General features: G+C 40.1%; 1 protein-coding gene across 3 annotated transcripts in view; it reads right to left on the reverse strand.

Annotated features, from left to right (window-relative positions):
* The window catches only part of vti1a (vesicle transport through interaction with t-SNAREs 1A), a 118,121-nt gene that overhangs the window by 40,666 nt on the left and 54,115 nt on the right, over positions 1–23,340 (reverse strand). For all 3 annotated transcript variants that reach the window (XR_009927627.1, XM_062442338.1, XM_062442339.1), the window contains exon 6: positions 526–596. Coding sequence is in view for 2 of the 3 variants with exons in the window: in XM_062442338.1 (XP_062298322.1) it covers positions 526–596 (71 nt within the window). In the remaining variant the exon portion in view is untranslated. The remainder of the gene's footprint in view (positions 1–525; positions 597–23,340) is intronic.

Genomic DNA, 23,340 nt, shown 5'->3' on the forward strand with positions numbered 1-23,340 from the left:
GGAGGTGCAGTGCTTAGGACTGGGGATACTCTCTGAGGGGAAGTGGGAAGGAGGGTAGGTGAGGAAGGATGGAAGCGGGCAAAGTTAAACTCCATTAACGAGAGGGGATGAAAATGGGAAAAATTGGAGAATGGTGTACATATACCACCAATTTGTGTAAAAATAAGGTTGATGTGCTTTTAAGTTTTGATTAAAAAAATATATATATATATATTCAAATTAAAACTGTGAGGAGATATTGATGACCACAATATCCATTTGAATGCAATATCCTGTAGTGCTATCAACAACTAGCACAAGTGCCTTGCCAATACAATACTGCTGACAGAGACCTTTGTTTGCACAAGTGCAAGCATGCCCATGGCAAAGGGGTGTGTCATGTTTGTGTGTGTAAACTTAGACGTGTGTGTTTACTTAGCAAACCATGCAGAAAGTGGTGCCTGTTGTGTTGCTAACCAGTTATAACACCTTCGGTCTTACAAATGTGTGTTAGAATGGATACATGAGTGGCGTGTGTTTACTCACCCTTTCTCTGGCTCTCTGGATCTTCTCACGGTCACTGTGCAGGTTGGAAAGAATCTCTTGTCCCACTTGTTCTGTAAAAGAAGCAAGCGCAGTGTGAGGAAATTTGTCCAACATTTACAAAATAAGGAGATAACCACATAGCTATGAATGGAATATTACATCACTTACACAATTGAAAACATTTACATATCATACTCATACTGTATCTCTGGAATACTTCTTTCTGTCTTCAACTATGCATCACCATCAGACCAAAGTGAAAATGATGTGATATCTTTTACAGTCTGGAGCGAGCATCAGGCGGGCAGATAGAATATTGTAGCTATGGGAAGTATTTTTTAAACCTTCTTAAAATGCTGAAGTAAACAGACATGAAGTTCTAGGTAACAATACCCCAGCATCCAGCCTGCCAGTGGGGTCCACTCAGCCAATGTAATATTCATTAAGCGATTTCTTTTTTAAATGCCTCTCGTCAGTTGTAGATGTAAACACATTAACGCACAGTTATAAAACATCCCCGACAAGGCACCTGACAAGCTTGTCAGTGGTCACTGTCATTTTCCTGTCCCATGGGTTGAGGATGAGAAAAGAAAGCAAAAAAAAAAGATAAACCAAATAAGCATCCCCCCCGCACCAAAAACCCACTGCTGCCATCAATGTACCCATACTGCTACGGCATTAGCGTTTAAAAATGAGGGAGGCAGAGGATGAATCAGGAAAAAAAGGAAAAGAAGTGAAGAATCTTTGCATGGATCAAAGACAGGCTTTCAAGCGCACCAAACAAATCTGGAATAAACAACGCAGTTGCTGACTGTATTACACTACACAGGTGCCGCACACCAAAGGACCCACGTGCTGAGCGCCTGTTTGGGGGGTGCAATACAAAAATGGGTTACATCTGGCAGCTAAACAAGAGAGGAGAGAGAGAAATAGAGAGAATAAGAGAGAGTGAGAGACAGACAGAGAAAGGGGATCAGGGAAAAGTAGTAAAAAGAGAAAGCACTGTCAAATGAACGACATTCGTCTTCCATTCATCCCATCCCTTTTACCCCCCTACACTGTAACTGACTCAAACGTGTCTCTTCCTGCCTTCATTAATTTCTAATCTGGGACGAGACAGATTGAAGGATACCCAGATTAAACAGTGCAGTCAGACAGTCACATGTGACAAATAGGGCAGATTAAAAGACTGAGTGCAGGTATTAATAACCATAAAAATACAGGCCCTCCCCCGTCCCCATTGGAGAAGAACAAGGGATAAACAGGAAGGGAGCTGTAGCGGAAATCTTCTGTTAAAGAGACAAATAAGCACATCTATCCATCTCCGTCAGGATTGTGGCTTTTTTCCTAAATAAATGAGTGTGACAAGCACTGCAGCAGCAGAGGTTTTTTTTTCCTTTCTGATGGTAAGTGCATTATTGGAAAAGTTTGCAATGCGTAAAAAGATGGATGAGGTAGGAGGAGAAAAGGCCTCCATAGATATCTTAACCCAAGTACTGAACAATCATCAGAAACATTCTGTTGAGGTGTGTTTTGCGAAGACAATCATGTTTCTCAATGGACGATGTTTACTGGAGGTAAAGCATGGATTAAAATAAAAGAAATGGAAACATGACTAGTATTGGAAATTAGCTACCTTTCAACAGAAAATAATGGAAGAGCAGTAGTTTTATGTGCACTTTACAGAGCGCAGTCTTATCTAAAGAATGACATGAACCAGGGTTTCACCACTACATGTTTTCTATACTGAGAGATTGTACTGTTGCTTGTAAATGGTTGCCCTTGACAAAGGTATTGGCTGCTGAGGAAAAATGTACATTTGTGTATACTTGAACTAAATTAGTTTTTTTGTTAAAATCACATATATTGAACACTCTTTAGAGAAAAAGACACATTCACAAGAGCAAAAGTAACAAAGCAAAATCATAATACAAGATGGTAAGAAAACTTAAACTATAAAATAAATCATTGCATGTTGTTATAAGAAAAAATAATGTTGTGCCATTGAATACATTTCAATGGAGATCCATGAGTAGAGCATTGTGAAATCATTTGCAGTCAACTGAATAGTCTGTTGAGTTGACGGACTTAAAAGTCTCGTCACAGCTTGTTCAGATAAACATTTTCGTTGGCTGTCTGGCCATTAAGGTCTCTCCCCAGTCATCTCTTTCTGGGTTTCCCCCACAACACAAAACCATTAGAGGTGTACACAACACCTCCCATGGGGATTTGTGGTGTTTATTGTCTTTATCATGTATCTTCTCTTGTATTACTCATTTTCTGGCATGTATCTACATTTCCATTCATCTTATTTAAGCCCTGCTGTCCAGTGGTCTGTGTAAAACGTCATTAGTTTTAAGAAAAAGAACTTGTTGAGTGACAAATGGTGCAAAATATTGAGTGAAAAGCAAAAAAAAAAAAAAAAAAAAAATCAAATGTACAAGAGTAATGAAAGGTTCCTTCAAGTAACAAACCACTCCCATAATGTGACAAGCTTGATGTAGACGAGGCTTTCACCCCAAAATTGCTAGCAACTGTAAAATAATACAGTGAATTAATCAGATGATGTAATCAGAACTTGTGTTGATCTTTTGGTAATCATGAACCTTAAAATGCATATTGTTTTATAAGACTGACTTTTTTTTAAACATATTACAAATTAAAGTAAATACAGAATCTCTAAATAGTAAGAAAAACAAAATGAGTACACTGTTTATTACCAAAACAAAAATGTGGGGTATTAAAAATAAGGGCAGTCTTTAAAAAATGATTTAAAAAAACAATACAAAAGAGGAGAAATAATTTACTCCTAATGCTCCTGACTTGTTGCTCGTTAGTGAGTAAAATATTCCCCTCCAGTTTAAACAGCTATTAACAATTTAAATAACCCTGGCACAGAGGCCTTGCTCTGACTCACTTGTTAAAGATCCACATCCCCAAAGGTCCATTTAACAAGCCTATTATTCCATTACATTACCCTCACACCAGCACTAGAGAGCCTTAATTCAACTCATTCCTCTAATGTAACTGTGGAAAAGAATTAGCGTAGAAAAGTTGAAGGCACAAATTAGATTGAGGGGAAAATTGTGTCTGGATTAGGAATTCTTTCCTGTAAATCCACGGACACACTACTGAAATAGCACAGTTCATTTCTATTTTACCTCAGCGCAACACTTCATTGTCTAGTTAATAATGATAAGATGGCTGGAAAATATATTAAGAGGACAATTAACTTTACTAGTATGTGTAGTAATGTAATCTGTAATGCTTGAACAAGCAATATAAAACAGGCCAAAAAGAACGGGAGGAAACTAAGACTCACTTGTGTCTGCATCGACTCTTGAACCCTTCCAACAACAGAAAGGTTCACTTATTTTGCCTTACTGTCAGTTTCTCTAATGAAAAGGGTCAACTAGTTTTTTTTTTATTGATGATGTTAAAAGTATATATCATAAACTCCCCACATATGTTCAGTCTGGCTAAGGACAATAGAGCTCAGAACGCCAGTGCTACCCAAACCTCCAAAGCCCTCAGTTTTCTCCAGTACATGGACACATTTAATTGGACACATCATCTATTTTACAGGAGCAGTTTCAGAGCAGTTACACTGTCTGAGGGGCCTGTCTCTCATTCTGAGTTGCGTTTTTTTTTGCCTTGCTCCCCCTGTCCCCTGTGCTGAAAGGGTACAAGACCTGACAGTGGTGTGCTCTGAAGCTCAGCACAGCTCCTTTTCATTAAGCAGTTGAGACCACTTTTTGAAGGTTACCACACACACTTATTATTTGGACACAAGCCACACACTTCAACAAACGGGGTACGGAAACCCATGGGAGGGCTGAGGGTAAGTAAGGAGGAGCCTGATAAATGTTAGCTCTCTATCTTTCTCAAACACATACACACACACACACACACACAATGTAGCAGTAAACTTATAAACCTGTGACTCCCAGGTGAAAAAAGTTACCTGTCTTTGTACACTTCCAGAGAAGCTTTAAAATAATTTTTTTTAGGACTTCTCAAGTCTACAACTGCCTGGTGACACACTTTCATCACCTCCATCAAAGTTGTATCCACACTGGGATGTATTTGTAATGCTGAGCCCACGGGCCATGAGGCTAGTGCCTTCGCACTGAGCTATAGCTCAAAATAAAGAGGTGCCAACTGCTGGGTCACAAGGGGGGCATGTAGCATCTGGGGGTTCAGCAATGTTATGACAGCTCACTTATAATAATAAACTTGGCTGCATGTTAATCAGGAGCTGCTATATCACAATAAAGAATTGAATAAAGAGTCACTAAGATTCCTAGTGCTAAATGAGAAAACGTACATTATCTTCAAAACTGGGACCTGCATGTTTACCACTGATTCCTCCCCTACAATACATTGCATTGTATGTGTTGGGACAGTCACTAGCCACTTCTTTCAACAGTCTATGCACTTAAAATGGCCAAAACAAGAAATATTCTGGTCAAGGCGGAGCAGAGCCATCCCAATCCATCCTGACTTAGCCTGTGCATCAGCCCTTCCCTATGCATGTGTATGAGTGGTGGTGGGCAGTCAGGGTGGATTTCTGGGGCCTTTCTTCACTCCGCCAGCCTCTGTTTTATTCATCGCCTGCGCCCTGACCCCGCAGAGCTCCTGTTCTGACAAATCACTTCTGATTAAGACAGATCTCTGTTAGTCAGCCACTCAACTTGGCCTATTCATCATTCCACAGAAAATATCCCTCTCTCCTCCCCCCAGCTCGTTTGCCTGTCCGTCAGACCGAAGCAAGGCGCAAAAGAAATTTCCGCCGCTGTTTTAAATGGCTGATTATAGACAATTGGTGGATGGAGAGACGTAAGGGCGTCTTATGGGTGATAAGACGCAAGTTTAATGGGTATAAATGACCAGGCCTGTAGGAGACCAGCTGGTAATAGAACCATTTGTTAAAAGCTGAACCTGGGTGGAGAGAATTGAAAGCTGTATTTTCACTCTATTTGAGCTCCCCCTCCTCTTTTCCTTTCACCTCAGTCTCAAAGTCAAATTCTCAGATCACCAGATTTACATTTTTTTTTTTTAAACAACAAAGTCCCCTTCACCCTCATTCAATGAGAATTGATGAGGCTTGAAAAGGAATATCTTGTTTTACACTTATGAAATTACCCATACGTACATAGCCCTGTGGATACTGTATATTATACAGTTTTCCATGGTTCAATAACAATGTAAACACAAATATTTACAATAGTCAATACAGTCAAATATCCAAAAGCATTCATATGCAAAGTTCCACCATAATAAACTACAGCAAACCCCTTACTCTGTGCCAAGGAATTTCGACAGTCACAAAGCTATTGTGTTAAAATGTCTAACAAACCAGATTAAATTAACCTGAACGACAACCCTGGTGGTGGCAGAGGGCTGACAAGCAGGAGGGGTGAGTGGAGAACGAGGGCTCCTACAAGCAAATTGCCTGGACTTAATCAACCAGTCTTACTGAACCATCCAAATGAAAACTAATGGACTTGGGTGCTGGCTGTGATTGCCCCACATGCAACAATGTGTGGGCAGGAGCGTTGCTTTCTGAGGTCTTCAATTAAAAAACAGGGAATTTCTACAGACGGCTGGTCAGCCTATACACCTTATTCTAAGTGTATCCCGATTGGTCAATTGTGAAGCTCAAACAGAGCGGACTTATTAATTCCATTTCCAGTGCCGGGAAAATGATTTTTTATGTGCTGATTAAACTTGGTCAATTCGTAAAAAATGTATGAAGTGTAGAATTAAAAGTCATATCCGAATGAGCTAATTTGTATATGCATTATTCATAGTGCTGACATTTGTGTCACACAATTGTACTGGCCACATTGCAACTAAAATATTAAAAATAAATAGTACGTCAATAAAAATAAAAATACACTAGTGAATAAAAACTTTATTCAACGACAGTCAGTCTAAGTAATAAAACTGGAGTTTAAGTGCTTTAGTCTGCAATATAAATAATTTGATTTTATTATTAATTGAGTAGCTGTATAAATGATGGTGACATAGCATATGAACATTGTAATAATATGGTAACCATATTAAAGCTGAAGGTCAAATATGTGTAAAAACTAAAGGAAACAATAGATGGTAGCACAGGAGAAATTAAAAAGCACATTCTGTTGGATTTGGAAGACAAACACACCCAGTAAATTTGAGCTCTGCTGATAGCAAGACTAGAGAGAGGCGTATGTAGGAGAAAACAACATGTCAGTTGGTCGTAATCAAACACAACATCTGATTTAACAACCCCTGATGGAACTGACTGAGGAGAAAAGTTTGCCAGTTTGTCGTAAATGGACTCAGGGAGAGATATATGGAGGAGGAGGAGGGAAGAAGAAAGAGGAAACTTGACGTTCCTCTGGTTCATTTTCAACAGTTTAGGAGCATTAATTATCACATTACTGTTGATTAAAGGCTTTTACGTCTCTAATCAGAAAGTTGACAGGCAGATCAAAGAGCGAAACACAAACTTCTTGCCTTTTAATTATCTGTACAACACCACACCTCGGGCAGCTCTTCCCTGCCTATCTCCTCAAACTCAGTGAAAGACTGTGAAAGGAGATCTAACACTTTACAACAGTTCATTATCCAATAAAATGGGAGATGAGGGAGAGAAAATGCACACACAGACACACACATACACAAAAAGCTTTAAGGCTTTATGATTAGTGAAGACCTGGGGGAGGCCTGCAGTCTTCTCTATTAACATGTCCCGAATTGGAACACCTTAATTATGTTTGTCAAAATCGGACTTGGCGTCAAGCTCATTTGCATGTTTTGACAAGGCCTGTTGGGAGCCTCCCTTTATTTTTCTTCAGACTGCTAGAAGTATTTAGCGCTTTTCAACACCTACTGATAATAGGTTCTTGTTGCTAAAATGAATGAAATATCTTATTAAATGTGCCTTGTTGGATTCAACCCCCCCCCCCCCCCCCCCCCCCCCCCCCCCCCCCCCCCAAGCCCCACTGTTTGTGATTTAAAGTATATAACTGATGCAGACGCAGTGAAGTACACACACAAGCCTTTGGAATGTCTTGATCAACGCTTGATCACCATTACTGTTTAAACTGATGAGGATGTGACGCTTTCTGCAGCCTGACTGTACCTGCCCAGCTGTTCCCTATTTGTCAAGTGCTTTGGACATGAAAAATCTGTCCTACTTTTATGAAAGATTTGGCATCGCTTTGGAGTTTCTCAAAAGTCCTACATCCTCCTTAGTGCATTCAGCGCTACAACAGATTGCAGCCTGACTCATGATCACATCCTATTTGAATATAAGAAAGCAACCGACCACTCCCTCCCTTCCCCCCATCAACAGCTCACAAAATGAATACTCGTTACGTCAATAATATGTAAAACAAGCATGGTTCGAAAACAAACAAACAGTCTGTGGGGACACAGGACTGTCAGCGGCAATTTAGCAATGGAGAAAAAGGAGGGCATGAAAGCAAGACATCAAACGTTAGTCTGAATGGAAGGCGCAGACCATTAGAAGTGGTTGCACTGATAGAATCTGGCAGTTAGAAATACTTAAAGATTATTTTCTTTAAATTTTGAATTCATTAATACTCATGGCTGAGGAAGGGCTCCCAAAACCTAGTAAAAAAAGCAGCTGAGCTAATTGTTACAGCTGGCTCTAGAGTGATGGGTTGCACCAGAAAGGCCAGTTCTGTATCTTAGAATGAATTAGATTTTTCTGGATACCAATTAGTATTGTAACTAGTTTCTTGGTGCTTACATCTGTTCCGCCTCATCTCCTTTCAATAATATCTGAAGGTTTCTCATTGAAACCTCAAAAGTGAATGTAAATTGAGCTAAAGAAAAAGTCTTGTTCATATTAAATACCAAAATACCTACATTAATGCAAACCTAGTTTGTGCCCTCTATGATGGTTTAAACCTACCCAGCTTCCCAGTTTTGTTGCATTTCTATCATTTTAAACAGACAATTGTGATTGAAATTTTGGTTATGTTATCTTTCATTATATTTCCTCAATAAGTGGTTTACATAAAAAATATTTCATATTTCACTATAATTTCTGATCGCCTGATTGGAAAAATTGACAAAACTACACATAATAGAGTAAGATTGTGAAAACCACAATTTTCTTTTCAGTTAAAAAAAATTCCAATTTTCACAGTCTCAGATGTATAAAAATTAAGTAATTGTCTATTTACTTGTCATGCATTGGAGGACTGAAAAAGAAAGGATTCTCTCTTCTATTACATCATTACTTCAATATTTTATGTCCACACTGGTGGCATTTATGAAACAATTCACTGCAACAGCCATAGTTGCCACCTTATGCCCAGACGATACATCAAATTCTCTTAAGCAAATCTAAGGTGCTCTGATTATTTGTTTGAGCGAGCAACAGTGGAGCCTGTTATCAGAACACTGCGTCATTGTGGCTGCTCTGACAGACAGCACAAACAGAAGTTTGTCTTTTACTTTGGGATAATACCACTGCACTTCCCTGCTCTACTAAAAGGAAAATAATACTGCTATTATAGGGGGAATACGAGGCACAGAGGGGACTCACAAAAGAGAGACACATCATGCGCCTCATTTAACAATGACCGGGGCCACAGAGTTGAAGGCAGATTATTGTCAGCTGCCACTGTGAATACACACAACATGGCACGACATGTGAGGGCATGTCAAAGTTCTTGCATACAGTATACATTGTTTATTTGTGCTTACTTTATATTGTTCCTTTACAATCAACTGTCATTTCCAGTTTTGAAGAATTTAATCCTCAAGGCATTCTCATTGAAAGACTCATCTTCGAAAGTTAAAGGAAATTCAAGTACAAGGCTTTACTCACAATAAATGAGTGGAGTATAAAAGATAGCTTTTCAGTGATTACCGATGAGGAGGGTATTAGGACACTGCAAGTGCTAACAAAGATACAATTCCCAACAAGCACAATTACCTATTCTGACAAAACTACAATTCAGCAGCAATTTATGCTAAAGACAACTTGAAGTCGTATCTTTAATACTGATGATCTACACAACACATAGGCCTTGATATCCAGAAGCTTGAACACGAAGTAGACTATAATATATCCAGGATCATCTGACCACCAGACATAGAGTTAATACCACATGTGTTGAATTTCTGAAATTCTCTGTTAACTGACATAAATGTATTATAATGGTGTGCATTACTGCTAGGGTGACAAGGTTTCTCCTGTTCTCCATCATTAAATAAAACAGGCCTAACTGAATAACCCAACATGCCTGCCACCATCTTCCACACTAATAAAGCATGTCTAAGTTTTAAGACATGGCAGAACTAATTGAATCTACCTTCTAAGGGGCCTTAGCGCCATCAAATTAATTATTCATAAGGGACATGATATTATAACTCAATTGTCAACTCAGTTGCTGGCCCTTTTTTTTCAACCTCCCCCTGCCTGGCACTCTCTTTTGTCTTCGACTCTCTTCCTTTTAAGCAAGTCCTTCGCTTTTAATCTATAACTGAGCAATACACATTGTCACTGTAGCTGCTGAACAACATTTTTTTGTTTTGTTTTTTTTGAAGTATGCCGATGAAGGTGACAATAGTGTAGGGGAGAACTTTCTACAAATGGGGCGGTTCCCTGTGGGTTTTATGGTATGCTGATGGGGCCAGCTTCACCATAGAGAATAAAGAAAGACACAAAGAGAGAGTCATCAAGTCTGTAATAACACAACCTTAGATACCTTTTATTTTCACCTCATGAATAATGTATGCCATCTGGCAGAGCTAATCTTGCCATAATGCTTAGACAGGTTGGCCACCGGGAGGTGGGACAACATTTCTTTTACTCACAGTGGTTCTTTTAGCCAGGTGTCATTTTCTCTTCAGGGGTAGGATGATGGTATGCGACCCTGTCATGACTGACAGGAACAGCAGTAGCCAGGCATGGCTACAACACCCTATAGAGAGAAACTAATACTAATATGCTGATTCCTCATATAAGTATGTGGATTCTCTGTGCAACTCAGCATGTGGTCCACACAGCAAAGCTATCAAAAGGAAAAATAACCACCAGCAACTCTAATGTTTTCAATATATTCATTGTGACAGAGTATCCATGTGCACATATTAACTGTACAAAAGGTACTATAAGATCTGTCCACACCACAAAACACTTGTATATAGACTACATACTGTAATTGCACATCTGTCTTGTAAACACATACGTGGACACTCACACACACATGCCACATGAGTGTGCAACAGCTGTCCAAATAGAAGATGGGTTTTTAACAATATCAAGCTAAATGAACTCTAACCAAGTACAGTAGTCTCATAAACACAGCCATATAGAAGCAGTCATAGGCTGTTCAGGTTACATTAGATGGCAACATTTTTGGGTAGACCAACATGTGGCAGTACACACAAACATCAAACACCCAACAGTTGTTCAGTCTGAGTAAATCTATAATGTTAGAAAGGAGCAAGTGTCAGCCAAGGCAATGATGCGTGTAGGCATCCATGCAGGTATTATATTACCTTACGAGTGTTAAATATGTATACTATGTATGCTATGTACATGTACACTATGTATACTATGTATATGTAGGGTTTAATCCTGGGTAACAGGATTCCTAGGAATACCCATCCAAACCATTTCCAGTTTCCAAACATAGTAGTAATATATTCAGAAAATATGTAAATCTGTAGTTTACTTCATTAAAACATATACAACAGATGTGTGCATTCACCAGTAGAACACAATGAAAGCTCATTGTAATTAATAAACACTATGCGCCATGATTTCAAAGCACATACATTTCTGATCTTGTGGGATTGCGCTATGACAGTGAATGCAGTTAGTATGGTAAATTTCTTTCGGCCAACTGAATTAATCGGTTGTAGGCTTTACCCTAAAGATGCAGAGTATGTGTGCTCTGTGTGCGAGTGATTAAATATGTTTAACAATATTTACACCACTGTATTGGATTAGATGCACATTGCACAATGTTTAAAAAGCTGAAGTAAAATAAAGAAATGTTCTGCTAACTTTGAGAGATCATTGACTTTATTACTATATCTAACATGACTTTTAGAGGCTATTAGAGAAGGCTCACAATAGCCTCTGAATGCTAACAGTACATGGAATCCATTTTATATATATATGGATGGAATAGTGAAAATAAATGATTCCCCTTTTTAATGGGCATCCTGGGCCTCACTTTGAGAACCACTAGTTTTTACAATGAAGAAATGTCAAACAGCATATTACTGATAACCAGAAATTTCTGGTTATCAGTTATCTAATTTCTTTGCTTTAATAATTATCAATACCACCAAATAATACACAAAAGCAGCCAGGTTAGGAACCCATAGGTGTATGCATAGTTCTCCTTGTTGCTTTTAGTGTTGCTTGACCAATGCATTTTGACTGTAGCTGATGTTAAACATTAAAAACAAGTCCAGTTCCCAGGATTCTCAGAATAGTGTGCTTCTGTTCCCGAAATAGAAAATGTCTCATTTTCGGGAAAACTATTAATCCCTACTGTCCACCCTTAACCTAATGTGCAACATAAAATTTGTATGAAGTCAGCCAATGAAGTGCCTGATTCTGGGGAAAGTCCAAATTCAGCAAACTACATACTTGTTGTGTTGTAGTTGTATTAAGGGGTTTCTGACCACTATGTAGCAGAAAGAAAATCATGGCCCGCATACAGTCTTTTTGTCAGGTATATGATTAATGTAGACATTGGTCCACCAACTCCTGAGAAAAATATCTGAGTGGCTTGCTAAATAGCAGCTTTTCTTCACCAGCCAATAGCTTCTGCAGTTCTGTGCCATGCAAACACTTGACTTATATACTTGTTTGCTGAAAATAGCTGCCTACAGTTTTTTTTACGAGGGGTTAATGGAGGAATAATAACTCAACCACGCAGTCTACATGTAGTAAAACACTGAGGTAAACACAAACTATGAGTAAACATTTTCCCATTATAGTGAGTCATCTGATTCAATGTTAATACAAAAAACATTGCTGATTGCAGGCATAACTTCAGTATACAACATATTATATGAATACTAATGTTTCCTTTTTGAAAGTGCAGAGAGCTACAGTATACAGGCTGATTATTTTGTTAGTTGGCATGGAAATATTAAGAAGGAAGATCTCAAAATATATATATTTGTGTGCATTGACTCATGAAATACATCCAACGGTCTTTGTATTGTGTAAAAACTCTTATTTCAGAGTGTTGTCAACTGCCAAGAACCATTATGTGTACAAGAAATGCTTCACTCAGTATTTGATTATATTTTTTGAATGGATTTACATAAACTGATGCAGAACAAGAAAGTGGGAACTTTAAAGGGAACAGGATTTTACAACTAAATTTTGTCAATTGTGAAGGTTCTGTAGGTGCGTCAATGATGGAATAAGAGCAAAAATTGCATAGGAAGTACCACTCCAGCAAACATCATCTGCATAAGAGATTAGATATGATACAATGCAGATTTTACAACTGTAATATGAGCCGTGACAGTGGGCAGCCTTTCCATGCTCCATCCCCTGATTGTAATTGAGGCCGACGCGTGACAGCCCCCCTTGTGCCCTCTCCGCAGTGGCCTGGGGCATAGGGCATGCTGACAGAGGAGGCACCGGAGACAGTGGCACAGGGTCTCTCAACCCACGGCAACTTTCTCTGCCTCACCTCTGTCACAAGGCAACTCAGAGGCTAACGAGAGGGCAGTTGAGACTGCTTAACAATTCCACCACATCCGTTAGCTGGGTATGCAAGCAGCTCTTTTTTCCTCTCTTCCGTCAATGTTCCTCTAACCCTGCTCTGAGACCTTTGGTGAAATAAGTGTCAGCCTGAGGAGACAGGTACTCATCAACACTTTATACCTGGGAGGTATATTAATGCTGTGATGGTTTCCTGGAAGGGAGAAGAAAAAAAGCTTTGTCCTCTTAGAGAGAGATAAAGGACAAAGCTTTGGACAACTTTTGAGGGTGTTAACTTTGACAGTGTTTATATGGATATAATGTAAAAGGTATAACAGCATAAGGCAGAATCTAAGACTGAAAAATGATCATGTAGTATCTAAAAAGAAAATACTGATATAGTTGGTCATGTGTTTCTAAAAGAAGCTATACCATTATATTAAGTTTCTCATGATCAATAAATAACTGAGATAGGAATAACATGATGTTAAGAGAGAGAGAGCGAGGGAGTTTCAGGGAGAGAACAAGTGTGAGAAAATGCGTTAGTTTCTCTGAACAGATCCTCCCCACCAGGATCTGAGTTACAAATGAAACTTCACTTCCACAACAAGTGGAGCTGGAAGTCTACAGGGGCCTTCTGGTATCCAGTTGGAGATACATAATTAAAGGAACACGGAGAGGGAGCATGTTATTACCAATGTTTTCATTAGGCCGAGTTAACACATCGGTCTCCCCCAAGACCTACAGACAACAGGCAAGGAAGTGGATGGAATATGATGCTGCCTATTGGGGTCTAAAACTCTGTTCAAGAACTGTTCATATTAGTGCTGGTTCTGCATCTTCCCATTCTGGCCGTAGGACTACTCTATAAATACATTTAATTTCGACAACAGAAATATGAAAAAGCATGCATGGGCCTCCTTTTTTCATGATATTTTCACTCGTTTCCCCAACATCCAGGCTTAAATTAGCCAGGATTTTTAAGATCAGGGACTGTTTTTTAGGCTATGAAAAATGGATTAAATGAAGAGGAAGTCTGGCCTAATGAGCTCCCTGGGCTATGGAGCAGCAGGGACTGTGAGGGAAAAGAAGGGAGACGAGGCAAGCCTTTGAGGAAGAAGGGGCCGCAGCCATGCCCAAAGTGTGCCAGCTTGTCCTCGCTTTAGCGCCAATGGCACAGACGGCACCTGGGCAAAGCCTGGCTACCCTTGTCGGTGCCAAAGGAGAAGAGAGGCAGAGCAGCAAGTTTGTGTTGATCCTGAAAAGTTCTATTGGCCATCTTGTTTTTCTTTGAGGTACTTTTACATTTGTATTTTGACTTTTTCGCTGATGAGAACCATCAGCCATCCTTGAGCAAGTAAAGGACCTATGGTTAGTTATACTGTCAAATAATCAATTTATATGAACAAATATTCCAAATTTTTTAAAGATAAAAAAAACATAGCTCTTGAAAATTAAGTAGTCAAAAAATAATTCAAATACAATCTGAACATAAAATAGTAGAGGACAGACCTTCACAAATCTACAAACAAGCTTTGATATTTATGATTCCACCTTTAAAAAAAAAAAAAGTTTTACTATTATGTTATTGTGATAGAATACACATATTGAGAGATTAGCATACCATACGATGATATGATATCCTGATTCTCTCTCTGATTAGCCAAACAATACGGAATCTAGGCTACAATCCAGTGAGAAGTTATCCAATGCCTAGAAATCCTGTTGGAATTTTATTAATTGCAACCTGAGTGCAGAGTGATGTTGACTTTAGCTCTTCTAGCACGCTTAACATACACTTGGATTTTACATTTGGTTTCACTTTACTTCAGCTTTCGGTTTCACTTCTTAGTTCACCTACAGTGTCGATTTAATTTCTTACTTTTACTATTTTTAAAAATGTCATATCTCAATATCATTGCAAACTTCACCATTAAAGATTACCATGATGTTTAGTGTGAAATTACATGATCTTTCCGACAATGGAATATACAATATTATAGCTTCGGTGATCAAGAGGACCTAAAACCTTTGCCTACATGATACTGTCTCCTTGTGACATTGGCTTGTGTTAAGCAAAAGGTTATGAGTATAGGTTAGGACATGAAGACGTATAGTTGCTTAGTAAGTCATATTTTCACAATACAACTTTTTCATCCTTTCATTCATCACATCTTAGCCTATTTGCTTTGGCACAGACACTGAGTCAGGCAGCTTGCCAATGACCAAGGGACACACAGAGACAGGTCGAGAGCTTAATATCAACAACTATCCGCAGCAGTGGAGACCAGGAGGTGGGGTCTATAAAAGGGCAGGGGGGCAAGAAGGGAAAGTAGGAGAAAGGGATTACACTGGCAGGTAGTGACTCCTGGATGCCAGCCAAAATAAAGAAAGAGGGGGAAAAGAAAACAAAGCAGAAAGAGGAGGAAATATCATTCACTCACCTTTATGAGACAGGGGTCAAAAGGAACACAAAGAAAGACAGAGAGACAGCAGAGAACAACGGCTATAGGAGAGGACAGGAAGGGGAGGGACGTGTGTAGCTGGCACATTCTTCAGCTACTTCTCCTGACAGCGATTAGAACCTGTCAGAGCCTCTCAACCTGCCACTCCTCTGTGCTCATAGGAGGCCTGTCATTACAAATAGCCCAGATTAAAATACCACACTCCCGGGGCACAGGCCTTGACCCCCACCTACCCCACATAGCCAAATGTCTACCCACACACTCACCCTCACTGTCAAGTGGGAGGGAGGATAGAAAGCGTGTGGAAGGCTGGCAAAGGTTAGAGATGTTCAAAGAGAAAAACGTACAGAGAGGACGTGACTTTTTTGGATGGATAGGCTGACCTAAAAAAAAAAAGAAATATGGTAGAGGAGAGAATAGACAGAAAAGACAGAACAAAATGCATATCCTGCATGTGCTGTCTATTCTGATATCCTCCCCCGATGCACTCATCCTTCCTACTAAGCGTAGAGTATGTCTCCCACACTGCTAATAATGAAGACAGTGTGTTGTAATAGTTTCGTAGGTACAGATTTTTTAAATTATCAAAATTCTGTTAATTAAAATAACAATAAAAAGAAAAGAAAATCAACATCATACAATTCTGAATTGCAGGACAGTTCTTTCATTAGTTCTATCATTCTTTTCCCACACCAAAGATGCAACAACACAGTTTAATTAGGCTAATGGTAACAAAGAACCGAGATATGCTATAGGTTTGCAGCTCAAGCCTTCTGTACACGTCGACTTGTATTTCTGTATGGAGCAAACATATCCAAACAGAGAATAATGAGTCCAATGTGTCCTGGATCTATCTGGTGCCAACGTGAATCGTCTGTCCTGACACTGAAAAATGACCTATCTCAGCAAGATTTGGAGGGGGGCCGGTGTGTGTGACAGTCACCAGCGCCGTGCTGACAGCCCAATAGAGTAGAGGAGGAAGGCATCATTAGGATCACACACACACACACATTTATACAAATACACACATAGCATGTCAGCACACAAATATTCATGTACATATACTCACACTCAATCAGACATGAGAAAATGTGTGCATGCCTACTTGCACAGAAAAAAGGAAAAGAAAACATCTCCTGAATGATATTTTCTACCTCAAACAGAGCATGACGTTGTGGCCGTTGTCGTGTCATAGTGGCAAGCACACTGTGGCAAAGCAAGACAAGGCTAACCACAACCAAAACAGACAGGAAAACATATTATGTGACATGCCCTAGCTTACTTATACGTAGCCTTAATATAAGAATAAACACATGACTGAATGTAACTCAACAGGGGATGACAGAGTGTAATATAGACATCAATCCCAGAAAATGTTATTAAAATAGATTAGCCTGAAATTACCTGACTACATCTGCTTGTCTTGCAAGCTACAAATCAATGTCCATATGGTGTCACAAAACGAAGCACCAGCAGTGGGTTAGAAACAAATTCAAATTGGTGTGAATACCTTTAAATGGCTCTGACAAAACAGAGACATGAAAAAATTAACCCTCGGGGACTATTGCCAAATACATCAAATCATATCTAAAACTTTATTTTTTTTATTTGTGATGACTCAAAATATCAGCAAAATAATCTGTGATACACGGACAACTAGTGAGAGGACTCGCTTGACAGTAGCATTATCTCACGACGATGAATTTAAATGAGCCAACTTGGGGAGTTGACAGAGTAGTTTTGCTCATGAGCGTGTCTCCTGAGAGAAGATGACAACTGAATGATGTGTAATTAGGCTCATCGCTTGTTTAATTGTCCAAACAAGCGCTGAAGGAAACAAACAACGGGAATAAAGGAAACTTTTTACATAAATGCTTCTACAAAGTGATGACATAAATTTACATCTAGCTAGACAATCCAGGAAAACCAAAGGACAAAGCTCAACTAAATCTTTTTTTAAAACATTCTTTTTCGAACAAGCACCTATTTAGTTACAAATATTTTGAGCACATGATGAATTTTTGTGGGGCTAGAGTCTAGAAACAGTAATAAACATGGATGTGTGTATAGCCCTTTCTTGAATAATAGCTTGGGTTCCTAGTCTGCTGGCTCTTTCTGAATTCCTCATTACAGGAGAAGAAACCATTGCCTTGTGAGGCAACAGGGTTCAGACCAATCAGCATCCTGTGAAGATTCCCGTGTGATCTCACAAATCCAGCTGCATAGCAAGGTAAGACATTGATAGATGGTGATAGGCAGATGGTTTATCCAATCATCTGCCAAGTATTTTTTGAAAATGAGTTGTTACAGAGCATCTTTGACTGCCTTTTTCCAAAAAAGTTTCCAGGGACATCTTCTCAGACGGTTCTGTGTAACAAACCATCTGGCGCATCAGGACACGAGGGGCGACCACAGGAAAGGAGAATACAGGGAGGTGACAGAGAAGAACACAGATCACTGGTGACATGTTGAGACATAAAAAACCTGATAGTTATCTGTGCACCAAGACCAGGTTATGTTGCTGTGTCTCGGATGGGAAAGCACAATCCAAAGACATTTTATGACAAGTTTCACTCTGCTCCAGAGCTGACAGGTGGTCACAGCCAAGAAATGGGTCATTGTGATCGCTGACTTTCAAATATGCTGCAACTTTAAAACTTGGAACATGCTTCATTTTTAAAGAGAATTCAAAAAGAATATGCATGAATGTTGATGACTTGACAAACAGCTTAAATAGTTTGACTCAGAGTTGTTTTACGACTGACAATGTTCCAAAAAAGTCCAAATAGTGGAGTTACTAAATCCAAAGTTGGTGTGGCCTCAACAGGGGCCCGTCTGTGTTTGCATGTCAGATTAGCTCAAGACAGTATGATGAATTTCGAACTAGAGGTAGGAACACCTCTCTACATCCTCACTTTGCCACTCAGGTCGTGCTCTCCAAAAAAAGTATGAAAAAGCGCCTCGCCTAATTAAAATAACAAACAAAAACCCCTGGCTGCTAGCTGCACAGTATTCATAGAGTATATCATACCTTGACGGTACAAGCATATAATGTATAATGTATAGCCCACTCGCACACCACACGTGAAAAATATGTACATATTCCAAAACAATGAGGTGGTACACAAGTGCAAGTGGCAAGAGGGAGAGGGAAGGAGAGGGAAGGAGTGTGTGTGTGTGTGTGTGTGTGTGTGAGTGTGAGTGTGAGTGTGAGTGTGAGTGTGAGTGTGAGTGTGAGTGTGAGTGTGAGTGTGAGTGTGTGTGTGTGTGTGTGTGTGTGTGTGTGTGTGTGCCTCAATGTGTGCAGGCAAACTCCTGATAGTGACCCCGTACCTCATCTCCAGGGCATAAATAAACATGTGTGTGTGAGCGCGCCTGTGGATTATAATCAGAGAGAAAAGGGAATCAAATTTATTCTGCAGCTGTCATTAATATTTCAGGGCTGTTACTGTAGCCCATGTGAAAGAGCATGAATGATTAATTTAGACATCACCTCTGTCACAATCCCTTACCAGGCCTGGCCCATGATCCACCTTTGAGAATAGTAAACAAAAGGTGGGTTCTACCTCGTTTTTGTTGTGGTCTGGTTTGGGCTGTTCCTGTCTGGCAAGTAGGAGGGAGGGGGGTAAGGTGTTGTGTTGTGTTGTTGGACAAGTTGGCTGCCTTTGTGGTTTGCCTGTGACATTCAGGTGTTAAGTGAACAGCCCTGTGTGTGTGTGTGTGTGTGTGTGTGTGTGTGTGTGTGTGTGTGTGTGTGTGTGTGTGTGTGTGTGTGTGTGTATGTGTTGGATACAGTAAAGGTAATGATGGATGGGGGCTACACTTAGCCACTACACCCAACAAGTCTGCCAAAGTGCGCTGATCCACCAAACCCTTTTAATAGTGCACTCTGGCACAAAAACAAGAACAGAACTGCAGCCATTCCAAAACCACTACTAATGCCCGGTGTATGTTTCTCATTGACAACAAAGCTCAAGATAAAAGCATTAACGGCATAAACCAAACATACATTTTCAACCCATTAGTCTGCTAACCAGGTACATCAATAGCCCAAACACTCTGACAGGTGCACGTTAACACCCTCATTCTAAGTCAATGGATGAGCATCTTAGCTGCTGATGGATGGGAAGGCATCCGCAAGGTCCTATCAAACTGACATGTGCTCCATACCTGTGTTTTTGATTTGTGTTTGGGCTTTGTGTGACGCTTGTCTGACACGTGGAGATCACAAGAAGACAAGATCCATATATCAGACCGCTGATGCCACTGCTCCCGTCTCCAGGGCCTGAGGGCGTGGTGCGTAAATACTCTATGTGTGTGTGTGTGTGTGTGTGTGTGTGTGTGTGTGTGTGTGTGTGTGTGTGTGTGTGTGTGTGTGTGTGTGTGTGTGTGCACGCGCATGTGTGTAAGTAATAGACAGAAAGTTTGCGTGTAGTCTATATTTGTCTATCTGAAAGCAATTGACTGTGTGTGTTTTTTGAATGTGCATCTGAAAGAAAGCAAATTCATATATTTATGTGTGTATCAGAATATTATATCGTTAGTGTTAATGTGTGTGGGGGTGTGTGTGTGGCTACCTGCTGAGTAGTGAGCCCACAGGGGCAAAGCGAGGAAGGATGACACTGATGCGATGTGTTGGCATGTGCCCTCGGGTGATTTTGGTGTGGTTGTCATTTTGTTGTTTTCATACACCTCCCCCTTTGTCATACCCCGCATTATTCAAATAACGCGCCCCAAAGTTCCATAAATAAATAATGAATTCACAACTAGATGGATTGATGAACAGTGATGGAAAAGTATTTGGGTTTTTTTTGTTTTGTTTTTTCCACAGATATCCCATTGTTTGGACAAAGTCTTTGACAGGCACTTCTCTCTAGGGAGAGAGAGCTTATCAGAAAAAGAAGTGCTGGGTTAGAAGGATGCTGTCTCACTGAGCTGTGTGTGTTATGTGCATGTGTGTGTAAACATCTATTCTAATTCAAACCATGCCATCGCTTTTTAAAAATAAGTTCCACTCTCTAAAATAGTTATCCGGATAAAGTGGCTCTGTCGGTCAATAACTTGAAAGAAATAACCAAGTGTGTCAACAGGTCAAACTCAACAAGAAGAGCAGAAGGATGTACTGCATAATACACAATACAATGGAGTACAAAAACATGTTCTGTCTCTCAAACACATACACCCAAAGAAAAGCACATACACATACAAAACGGAAATTAACATGATAGACGATTACATATGGGATCATAGATTCCTGAACTTATTTCTCACAGATAAACATGTTACAACACTGTACCCCTTCTCTCAACAAACAAATCTCCATAGCTTATGGGACCTAAGGAGGTCAACATGCATCTGAAACTTCCTTGTCTTTCCCCAGAAAAAAAATGTGTGGGACTTGAAAGCAGCAGCAACTCGCTGACTCTCTTCTCTATAGTTCCTAAAGCCAATGCAGATCAATACACAGCCATACATACCACAACTGGAACAACTCCTGTCAAAGGTTACTCCTTTTTCTCTCTGTTTCTCTCTTCATTTTAGCAGGGCGGAGGAGGATGAGGAGATGGAAAGAGAACAAATGAGAGGGGGAGAGAGGGAGAGAGGAGATGGCTGTGGAGAAGTAAAGAGGAGAACAAGAAAGATAAACCTAAAATGATCCCTCTCTATAGTTGCGGAACTCTGTACTAATGGGTTTTGACACATCGCCAGCAGGCCAAAGAGAGAGGGGGCTGGGGGTGAGTCGATAGTGGTGCACGGCGGTGGCCAGAGGCTAGCAGCAGCGGCTAGGCCAAACCCCTGGTACTAGCATGGGCTGGGGGCCTGACCACTAATCATTAGAAAGTCAATGAGTCCTCTAGCGCTTGCAGCTACGCTAGTCTTCCCAGGGAGCCACACCACCAAGTGAGGGCCCTATTATGAACATTCATGTACACACAGACACACACTATAAATATATATATATCCTCCATACATGCCAAGCATTGATACCAGAGGTGTAACGAACATACAACTTTTATAGGTAAATGTAACTGGACATATATATGTGACATATGTGTGCACAAAAACAGCTCTATGTAAACTTACGCGGAAATACAGACCCCCCAAAATAAACTTGTCACACACACACACACACACTTGCACACACAATGTTTCATGATGTATGCCATGTCAGACAGCAGTAGTCTACAGCCTTTGATGCTGTGGCTCTATTATTAAGCACGGTCCCTTCTCCTGCCCAACACTGGACACAACCTCTCTTGAGACGCAGCACTAACTGCTCCCAGGTCACACTGGGGCTCCAGCACCTCACCTGGACTCCATGCATTTTTAAATGCCTCAAACTGATCCTGACACACAGCTTAAGACTAGACTACAAAATGAGGCAGAGTTTCTGTAATTGGCAAAGACTTAATTTAAATGAAAGTCAACATTAATGTAACAAAAGACATTCATATTAATGTCAATACCATTCATATCAAATGTGTTTATATCTGAGGTAACTTGTGTCCTTAAGATGGTGAATGTATGTACTTACGTATGTGTAGGGTTACACTCAAACTTAATGAGGTTGAATGAGTGACTTAGTCAACAATGAGTGTGTCCTAATTAACATGAGGACATAAACTTGTTGGCCCAATCATATGGCGGGGTAACACCTATGTTCTGGTTCTTGGAACATTAAACTAACATGAATCAAATATCTCAGTTACTACAATGACCTGGCAATGACTTATTCTGCTGTGTCTGTGTGTGTTTGTGTGTATTCTCTGCGTGCATAAAATTACACTATACTCATGAAATGAGCTAAAACAGTGAAAATCCTAAATCAAATCAATAGCCTTACAGCTTCTTAGCCTCTCTCTGATCAATATGCATGCAATCAAACTTTTTGCCAGCATTACCTCCACCACGATGCCCATCGATTGAGTCCATTGATCCTGACGCTCAACCTCCTTTTAGGGGCGGAAGGTATGGATATTTAGCACTAGAGACCCCATCTGGCCATCTTTGTGAACTTTGACCTTTGTGTTAATCCTCAAACAAAAGATAGAACTTATTGGAACCTTTACAGTCTGACCTGGACTTTTCCCAGGAGGTTAGACGCAAGCAGTAGGTTGCTAAAACAGACACTACAATTCGCTTCTGGGGTGTCGGCTCCACTGCAAGAGGACAAAATGTAAGAGTAACTATAACTATGATTTATAAAGAGGTGATACAGTTCAATATGTAACTTCAATTTTGCCTTGACACAGTCAACAGAAACAGTGGTAGAACATGACGGATAAGATCAAGAGCAAAAGACATAAAGACAGAGCAGGATAGAGAGAAAGAAAGCATGATGGAGGGTCAGTGAGGGTGGGGCAGCCAGAACCAGGGTCTAGCAGGGGATTGGCGTTCACTGAGGCTTCTCACTGATGTGCCGCCAAGCTCTTTGAAGGGATTATTAACACATTTTGATTACTCTGGTCCAGTTGTCACAGAAAATATAACCTCCATCAGGACTATAAAATGGGCGGCCCTTTTCTTCTCTAGTGTCCCTCATGTTGTTCCTCCCTTCACTCCCCATAGTCCCTCCCATTGCCCTGAGCTGGCCTGACTCAAAGCAATCCACTAATTACTGTCTCAGACATCTTGAAG

This window comes from Scomber scombrus, chromosome 21 (genome assembly GCF_963691925.1).
Source record: "Scomber scombrus chromosome 21, fScoSco1.1, whole genome shotgun sequence".
In the NCBI taxonomy this organism is placed as follows: domain Eukaryota; kingdom Metazoa; phylum Chordata; class Actinopteri; order Scombriformes; family Scombridae; genus Scomber; species Scomber scombrus.